This window comes from Carlito syrichta, unplaced genomic scaffold, assembly GCF_000164805.1.
Source record: "Carlito syrichta isolate Samal-C Ts95f unplaced genomic scaffold, Tarsius_syrichta-2.0.1 Scaffold123630, whole genome shotgun sequence".
Lineage (NCBI taxonomy): Eukaryota > Metazoa > Chordata > Mammalia > Primates > Tarsiidae > Carlito > Carlito syrichta.
In genome coordinates, this window is record NW_007067726.1 from 86,078 (window position 1) to 95,775 (window position 9,698).

General features: G+C 51.9%; 1 protein-coding gene and 1 pseudogene across 1 annotated transcript in view; one reads left to right on the plus strand and one right to left on the minus strand.

Annotated features, from left to right (window-relative positions):
* Positions 1 to 3,384: 3,384 nt before the first annotated feature.
* Positions 3,385 to 9,698, plus strand: part of ACSF2 (acyl-CoA synthetase family member 2) — a 53,675-nt gene continuing 47,361 nt past the window's right edge. Inside the window, exon 1 of the mRNA XM_008048479.2 lies at positions 3,385 to 3,552. Coding sequence (XP_008046670.1) covers positions 3,443 to 3,552 — 110 coding nt within the window. The 5' untranslated portion in view covers positions 3,385 to 3,442. The remainder of the gene's footprint in view (positions 3,553 to 9,698) is intronic.
* LOC103249861 lies at positions 6,501 to 7,628 on the minus strand (annotated as a pseudogene).

Genomic DNA, 9,698 nt, shown 5'->3' on the forward strand with positions numbered 1-9,698 from the left:
CACTTATTTTCTGTTGTTATTGTTATTGCTTTAATCATAGCCATTCTAATGGGTATGATGTGGTATCTGGTGATTTTTATTTGCATTTCCTTAATGACTGGTGATGTTGAACATCTTTTCATGTGCTTATTGGCCATCTGTATGTCTTCTTTGAGAAATGTCTACTTCAGTCCAAAGGGAACAATTTGAACTTTTAAAAAATTTTAGTTGGCGTCTCACTCTATCACTTAGGCTTGAATGCAGTGGCACGCTCACGGCCACCACAGCCTCGACCTGCTGGGTTCAGGCAATCCTTTCATCTCTGTCTTTCAAGTAGCTGGAACTATAGGTGTGTGCCACCACGCCCAGTCATGCTTAGTTGCCCAGGCAGGTCTCGAACCCGTGGACTCAGGCACTCCTCTTGCCTCAGCCTCCCAAGTGTTGGGATTACAGGTTTGAGCCACTGTGCCAGGCCCATTTAAACTATTTTAACCATTTTCGTATTTATTGTCTTCTGCTGCTTAACGCTAAACAATATATTTATATTCTGCCATTTCTTGATTTTCTGTTTGCTGGGTGAGAATTTGCACCCCTGTCATCCCTAAGTCCTCCTAATATATGGTTTTATTATTTTTGTACATAAATAACATATTCCTTTATTTTTATTGTATACTCTCCCCTGCCCCTTATCTCTCAACTGCCATCAAGTGTAACTTCCAAGATTAGTAACATTTACTTTCTGTTCCCTGTGATTAATCTTCTGGACGATATTCATAGGTTGATGCTAAGAATTAAAACACAAAAAAATCAATAAGTGGTGTTTACCTTTTGAGGCCATTTTTGAAGCACGGAAGGAAAGGATATTGGCAAAGGGGCGGGCTTAAGGGCTTTCTCACGCTAGCCAATGGCATGAGCAAAATCACAAACCATATAACTCATGCAAGTCACGTGCGGCAGGCAGATGTGTTTGGCTCAGGCAGAAAGCCCCTTGGAGAAGATTGAGGAATTGAGTTGTCTGAAGGGAGGAGAAGGGAAGTTGGAGGGCTTGGGTAGTCTGCGTGCCCTGCTCCCCACTTCCCTATACTGGCCCAAGAATCCTGAATCAGCATGATCCTGCTACCCTGACGCAAGGACTCCTACGCCAGCCATCTTGACTTGCCTCTCTCCCAGCCCACCTCCCTGTCCATAGAACCAGCATCTTAGGGGTTTGTGAAGATGAAAAATCATTCTTCCTCCTAAAAAAAGGGTTTGCAATTCCTAACAGAGGAAGGTCTGGGAGAAGACAAAGGCGGAAGGAGAGGGTAGAAAAAGAAACAATTATTGAAAGCTGGCCGACCGCCAGTTCCACCACCTACTCACCCCGTCCTCTGCTTGAAGTTGGTATTATTATCCCCATTTTATAGATAATGACTGAGGCTGGAGAGGCCCCCTGACTTGCCCAAAGCCACAAAGTGACTGTGGGCAGAGCCTTTGGCCTGTGCATTAGGGGCTGAACCTCTCTGGGACTCAGTTACTTCGTCCATAGAAATAGAGACATGTTGCAAGCCATGCCTGTTCCTTACAGGGTGTTTCATGGCCACAGATAAGGTACACAAAGAACCTGGCATGTGGGGAGTATCCTGAAACCAGTAGCATGTGTGCCTGGGAAGAGTCGGGGAAAGCCCAATGTTAAAAGCCAAGGCTGGAGCAAAGTTCAAGGAGGAATTCATTTTTCTCCCCATCCCACAAGGACCGACCCTCAGACTAGCCAGGAGAGTGGAGGGACCTACAAGAACAGTATTTACTCCTTGCTTCACAGGACTGGAGAGGGGCAATCGTTTATCTAGGGTCACCCCGCAAGCTAGTGGTTGAACCTGCTAGGCAGGGCTGGGATCCCAGACTTGGGATACTCCCTAGTAACCCACATTCCCAGGGCTGTCTGTCAGTGCATTAGTCTAATTAGGAAGACACGCCCTTGCAAGCCCAGCTTTTCTTTTTTTTTTTTTTTTTGAGTTGGAGTCTCACTCTGTCGCCCAGACTGGAGTGCAGTGGCCGCTCCCGGCCACCGCAGCCTCAACCTGCTGGGCTCCGTTGATCCTTCCGCCTCAGCCTTCCGAGTTGCCATAATTACAGACATGCGCTACAACAACTGGCTGATTTTTTGATTTATTGTAGAGATGAGGTCTCGCTGCCCAGGTGGGTCTCGAACCCGCGCAGAATGCTTTGTTTTGCCCCTGCCCCAACTTCTCACAATGTGAAGGGACCCTCCCCAGGAGCCAGGGGCCTAGAGGGATTTGAGGTCACTCTCAAGAGGAGCAGTGTGGTCGCCTTTCCAGGATCACAACTGAGCTGAAGTTCCCAGATGAGGGCAAAGGTCTCCTAGGCCAGGCCCCGCCCCAGCCACCCCCTTGGTCTGACGGATTGACTTCATCTCCTCCAGACCAGGAGAGGAGAGGTCACCCTGCCAGGGCCTTTCCTCCATTCTTTTCCAGCTCCTCTGGAGGAACGGTCAAGGCTAGGCCACGACAGCACAGACCTGGAATAGTATACACTGTGCCATTCTCTGGCACCCAGTGCTACCTTTCCCAGCCAGGACCAAAGAAGGACAGGCACCTTCTCTCTGTCCTGTAGCTCCATCCAGGTCTTAGTATCCCATCTGCACCCCGGCCTCAGGGGATCCTAGGAGGTGCCTAGAGTTGCTTTCCAACCAGCCTAGGGAAGCAGCAGGGAATTATGCCTCAAGCCCCAAGCTAAAGAAGACAGACGTGGGTGGGGAGCGGGGGTGAAATGCACAGGTCCCAGTCCCTGAGGCCACCTCAGGGCGCCCGGCCACCAGCCCTACCAGGAGGTCAAGCAGCGTCGGGGGGAGGGAGGAGAGGATGCCGCGTCCCTTCGGAAGCAGACATCTGGCTGCAGCCGGGCCTCGCTCCCAGAGGGGGGCTCGCCCGCGACACCCTTTGTCCCGGCGCCTCCCCGCCCCCCGCAGGCTCTCTGCTCCAGCTGGCACGCCGCAGGGGCGCTTCGCCGGCTCCTCTGGCCTCTGGCTCGCAAACCCGGGGGCCGGCACGTGACCTGCGCGCTAAACGGGGCGCAGGGGTTGGCCGGGTCGTGGTCTGGCCATCAGGGCCCGCATCCACGCTCCGCTGGCTCTGTTTCTTTGAAATCAACAAACTTGAGCGCCCCCGACATGCAGGCTCCTGGTGGTTGTCTTGGGCTGGTCTTGGGCTGCAGCCGGGACCTTCGGACCCGGAGGGAAAGCCGGACGATCCTTCCAGGGTCCGAGGGGAAGGTGGCTCGGCGCAGAGTCGCCACCTCCGGGCCCCGCCCCGCCCCGCCCGCCGGGACCGAGTCCTCCGCACCCCATAGGCAGAGGCTGCCCTCCCCGCCTCCCCGCCTGCTCGGCTCTCGCCCCGCCTCGGCTCGCTTTAAAAGTTTCCTCCGGCCGGTACGCGGGGCGAAGCGAGCCTTGGCTGTCCGCGCCGGGATGCTGCGCCTGGGGAGGCTGTGCGTCGGGAGCCCGGGGGCGCTGGGGGCCCGGGCGCTCCTCTCTCGGAGTTGGCAGGAAGCGAGGTTGCAGGGTGTCCGGCCCCTCAGGTACGGGCCTGGGAGGAGGGGGGCGGGGCAGCCCCCGGGAGAGGAACTTGGGGGTCCCGCAGGGCTTCGCTGGGAGCCGACCCCGGAAGGCTCGCTGCTGCCCCAGCTCTGGAAGGCGCGCCCTGGGGAGTGGTCGCCCGCCCCTTGCTCCTCCAACCCCCAGCACCTGGGCCACAGGAAAAGCTGGTCTGGCCCAGCGGCCTGGGGCTTCTGGCTGGGGGCTGCAGCGGCCCTGCTCTGACTCTGAGTTCTGGTCCAGGACTGTAGATTCTTCCCCTAGGGGCACACAGAAGGCCAGGAGGGTGGGCTTTCAGACGTCTATCCTGAACCAGAGGGGCAAGGGCCAAGGCCTGGACTCTGCTCCCCCGGACACTGCCTCTGAGCTGGAATCCCTTCAGGAATAAACTTGGGCACCTGCCCCCGTCTCCCCCAACCAGGCCACTAAACTTAGCAGTGCCCTCCATCTCCATCAGCCACAGGCTAACCCGGTTTGTGCTCCTTGCTACTTTACCCCTAGGCCTGTTTCCTCAGTGCAAGGAGTGCAACTGAGGCTGGAAGGCTGAGATGAGGGTTCCCAGTAGGTCTGCTGCTTCTGCAGCTGTGCAATAAGTAAAGTTGCCTCCCTGGTGTCCCCAGTCCTCGGGAGGACCCCAGGTGAGGCGGCAGATGTGACCATGCCTCGGTTAGGTAGAGTGTGCTCGCATCGCAGCTGTCAGTGGCCCTAGCTTCAGCACCAGTGGCAGCGGGGAGGCCTGCACACCCTGGGCCTGTCCTGCCACCCAACTGGGCCAGGATTATAAGTCTGTGGTCAGGACCCTGCTTCCAACATCAGACGGGGTGTGGGCCTGGGCAGGGGGAGAGGGAGAGGAAGCCGGAACAGGGCTGTCTCAAGGAACTAGCCTTGGTGTGTACATTTTTGTAAAGTTGGGTGGGCGGAGTTGGCGGGAGATGCACACTCCTCTAGGCAAGAGCACTGAGTTCGTTTTGAACTTGCTGGTTCCTGAAAGCTAGAAAGCATGCGGTGCGTTAACATCGCTCACTGATTTCCTGAGAAAACCCAGTGAGTTCAGACTGGCCAGTAGATGGAATTGGGATGACGAGGGCTGGGTCCTCTGTCACTCTGTCACTCACTGCTTCCCAGTGCCTCCCTAGGCAAGTTCAGCTCTCCCTCAGCCCCCAGCTTCCAAGCCTCTCCTGTGGACTCCTGGGTGCCCCCTTGGGCTGGGAGAGCTCTAAGGAAGGTTAGCTCTTACCCCCGAAAGCACATTTATTTTATCGCGCAAAATCAGGCCATATCAGACCACATGGCAACATTTCTGACCTTTGATTTTTTTGTATATAAACAAAACAGATCACTCACCTGCTATAGGCCTGTGACCTCTGAGCATGGGGGCACCAGGCCTCAGATCTTCTCTGTGTAATATGGAGACGCATTTATCCAGAGAGATGATGTCCTGAGCATGGCCTCACTCCTTCTCGTCCCTTCCACTTCCTGTGTCTGTACCCTTACCTGCTGACTGTGGTGGTTTTGCCTGATTTCTGTCCTGCTGTCCCCTTCGGAAGCCTCAGGACTGAAGCATTCAGCAAATATCCCTGCGAACAGTACCTCGTGGGTGCTGTGGATCTAGAGGCCTTGGGACTCTATCCTCAACCTTCCAGGGACTTGCAGCTTAGTAGGAGGAACAGATAAATCAAGGTGATCACTATTCAGGGTGCAAGGGCCATGCTGAAGAGTGCTCCTGAACCTCTGTCCCCTGCTTTTTCTGATCTGGTCACATGTATCCTGCTTTCCTGCCACCCAACACCCAGGCCTGTTACACATCAGATCCTGTTTTGCCTGACGGGAAGGAGCCAGAACTTTGAAGCAAGACTGTCCTGAGTGACAGCCCTGGCTCTTCCACCTACTGGTTACATGACCTTGGGTATGTTATCTAACCTCTGAGCCTGGTTAATTTGTCGCTCATGCTACCTACTTGCCACACTGTATGGGCTGATGAACAAAGGCTGCTTCTTTCTCAACCTTTCCTTTGAGGCAGGCCTGGTCCCTGAAAACTTTCAAGTGGTGTCTGGGTGGGAATCCCAGCAATTTGAAAGTATGAGAGGATCCCCTCCCCAAGGGGCTCTGCCTTGGATCTGATTCCTTCTCCTGGCCAGTTTCCAAGATGGTGGCTTCTGCCCAGCAATGAGTCCAGTCCTTGGATCTGCTGCATGTCCCCCTCTCCATCCAAGGCAGGGCTGTCCAGAGCCTTTTTCCCTGGAAGGAAAGAAACTGGCTATTTCTCTCCAGAGCTCCTCACCACTGACTCCCGCCCCTTGTCCACACTTCCCCTTCCCCAAGGAAGGTGGATGGGCTAGTCAGGGGCTTCAGTGAGAGCTTCTGAGGGAGAGGTTCAAGGAGAAAACTGAACTGAGCAGGCTTCCTCCAGACCTCCCCTAAAACTGGCCTGAGACAGCTGCATCCGGGTGTTAGGAACAAGCTGCAGAGACAGAGAGAACAATGGCTTACTCCTCCCAGTATTGGGTGTGGTGCTCCAAGCTGGGAATCCAAGGACTTGGTACTGATGAGAGGGACAGAGGTGTAAGTGGGCTTCAGGGGCTATCTTCCAGGGGGATGGCTGTGATCATTTAAGACTGTCAGCCTATAAGAAAAAACTGAGGCAAGAGTAATATAAGTAGAAAGTTTATTGGGCCAAGTTTGAGGACTGCAACCCGGGAGCACAGATTCAAGTTACTCTTAGTGTAGACTCTGATTAGCAGCAATTTCAAATGGGTTTTTAAAGGAAAAGAGAGTTTGAACTGAGGTTGTTAACCAAGAATTTACATTAAAATGACATATGCTATTGATGAGCTATACATTGTCCTTTGTTTATTTTTATTTTTACTTTTGTTTGCTTGGTCAACATGTTTATTGTCTTTATCTGAAATATCCTCATAGAAAACTGTTTGGTTCAACTTTTGGCAGCCTGCTTCTGAGCTCTGAGAAAGCTTCCCTTCTTTTGAGCTACCCAACCTTTCTTTTGGGAAGGGACATTTTGGGATGATTCCACCTCTTCTTCTTCACTTCTTTCTTGGGCTTCTTCTCACAGACAGGATTCTCCCATATAGCTGCATGAGCTTTCTTGTATGTCTCCTCCTCCATATTTGGAGTCACACTGTTCTTTATGTACTGAGAGAACTGCTTCTTGAAAGTATCTTCATCTGTCGGATGCAGTGGCTCATGCCTATAATCCCAGCACTTTGGGAGACCAAGGTGAGAGGATTGCCTGAGCCCACAGGTTCAAGACTGGCCTGGGCAACTTGGTGAGACCTCATTTCTAGAATAAATCAAAAAATTAGCCAGGTGTGGTAGCGCATGCCTGTAATTCCAGCTATTTGGAAGGCTGAGGCAGAAGGATCACCTGAACCCAGTAGGTCAAGGCGGCGGTGGCCTTGAGCATGCCAATGTACTCCAGCCTGGGCAACAGAGTGAGACTCCAGCTCAAAAAAAAAGCATCTTCATCTTCTTCCATTAGGTAACGCATGTATTCTGCAACGTTCTGGCCCATGATGTGCTCGCGTTGTACTTCTGCATTAAATTCCTTGCTTTCAGAATCAAAACCAGAGTATCGTTTGGTACTGTAAGGAACAGACAAGCCTCCATCCACAACTCCCTTCAGGGCCCCAAAAACTTTATTGCCCAGTGGTAGATCTGGCAAGGCCTTCATCCAAACAGCAGGTGAAAGCACCGGGTTGGCTATCAGTGCTTTCTACTTTGTATTCATCTCCACTCACGTCCACTTGGCCTTCATAGATCTTGTCCATGCCAAACCTGTTGAGAAGCCTGCGGGCCAGCAGCAGGCCAGTACAATATGCTGCAGGCATAATTTGTCAGGCCAACTTTCACACCATATTTTGGTAGTTCATGTGCATAAGCTGCAAAGACTATCATATCCCCTTCTATATGGGCATTAAGCAATCTGACAGGTGATATCTCTGTTTGTTACACAAACTATCATCCTGTATTTGGGTGTGTTGTACCTATTTTTATCCTGTATCACCAAGCGTTTCCGAGCACAGTAATCAGTTTTACTCTCTCGTCATCTTCTTTTTTTTTTTTTTTTTTTGAGTTGGAGTCTCACTCTGTCGCCCAGACTGGAGTGCAGTGGCCGCTCCCGGCCACCGCAGCCTCGACCTGCTGGGCTCAGGCGATCCTTCCGCCTCAGCCTTCCGAGTAGCCGGAATTACAGGCATGCACTAAAACGCCCGGCTGATTTTTTGATTTATTGTAGAGATGAGGTCTTGCTGCCCAGGCGGGTCTCGAACCCGCGGGCTCAGGCAATCCACTCACCTCAGCCTCCCAAAGGCGCGGGATTACAGGCTGAGCCACCGAGCCCGGCTCTCGTCATCTTCTAATTTCACTTGGTATCTCTTAAAGTAGGCCTTAATTCTTGACAACTTTAACAGACTCCATCCTGTTTCTTTTGGGAAGGGACAGAGACCCCCATTCATGGCTCCACACAGACCTGCAGGTCCAGCAGCACTTATTTTTTAATTTTATTTATTTTTATTTTTTGAATTGGAGTCTCACTCTGTTGCCCAGTCTGGAGTGCAGTGGCATACTCACGGCCACTCCAGTGTCGACTTGCTGGACTCCGGCGATCCTTCCACCTCAGCCTTCCAAGTAGTCGGAACTATAGGCACACACTACCACACCCGGCTAATCTTTTATTTATTGTAGAGACAAGGTCTTGCCAAGTTGCCTGGGTTGGTCTCAAACCTGCGGGCTCAGGTAACGCACTCACCTCTGCTTCCCAAAGTGCTGGAATTATAGGCTAAGTCACTGAGCCTGGCCTATTTTTATTTATTTATTTAGAGTTGGAGTCTCATTCTGTTACCCAGACTGAAGTGCAGTGACATGCTCCCGGCCACTGCAGCCTAGACCTGCTGGGCTCCAGCAATCCTTCTGCCTCAGCCTTCCAAGTAGCCAGAACTACAGGTGCGCGCTACCACACCCGGCTAATTTTTTATGTATTGTAGAGACACGGTCTCACCAAGTTGCCCAGGCGGGTTTCGAACCCATAGGCTCAGGCAATCCACTCACCTTGGCCTCCCAAAGTGCTGGGATTACAGGCTGAGCCACCGAGCCTGGCCTTTATTTTTATTTATTTATTTTTTTGAGTAGGAATCTCACTGTTGCCCAGACTGGAGTGCAGTGGCATGCTCATGGCCACCGCAGCCTCGACCTGCTGGGCTTTGGCGATCCTTCCACCTTAGCCTTCCAAGTAGCTGGAACTATAGGCACGTGCTACCACACCCAGCTACTATTTTTTATTTTTTATTTTTTTATTTTTTTTTTTTGAGTTGGAGTCTCACTCTGTCGCCCAGACTGGAGTGCAGTGGCTGCTTCCGGCCACCTCAGCCTCAACCTGCTGGGCTCTGGCGATCCTTCCACCTCAGCCTTCCAAGTAGCCGGAATTACAGGCATGCACTAACCATGCCCGGCTGATTTTTTTTTAATTTATTGTAGAGATGAGGTCTCGCTGCCCAGGCGGGTCTCGAACCCGCGGGTTCAGGCAATCCACTCATCTCAGCCTCCCAAAGGCGCGGGATTACAGGTTGAGCCACTGAGCCTGGCCTATTTTTTATTTTTTAAGAGACAAGGTTGGCAACCCCCTAGGGTCCCTTCCCACTGTCCCACTGTGGGAACTTTTCTGTCCTCTCAATAAATCCTACTTTCTTTCAAAAAAAAAAAAAAAAAAAGACAAGGTCTCACTGTGTTGCGCAAACTGGAGTGCAGTGGCATGATCATGGCTCACTGAAGCCTTGAATTCCTGGGCCTGTTACAGTCCAAATAATGCTCAGCAGCTAACCCGCAACACCAATTACTGGAGAGGCAGGAACTGGTAGAAAGAAGTGTATTTCTGAATTCAAATCCAGGGAGCAGAGCTGGGCCCTGGCCTTTCTAAAATGGTTCTGCTCACCTTTCAAGTTTTACAGTCCGCATCTATAAGTTTAGGGTTTTGGTACCTGTACATTGACCACATGACTAGCAGAGCCTTGTACAGAATTTAAGTCACTGCCACATTTTGTCCATAATGATATTTGTGGCCCATATTTCCTGGCACCCGTTACCAGAGGTATCTCACAGTTTCTTTTTTTTTTTTTTT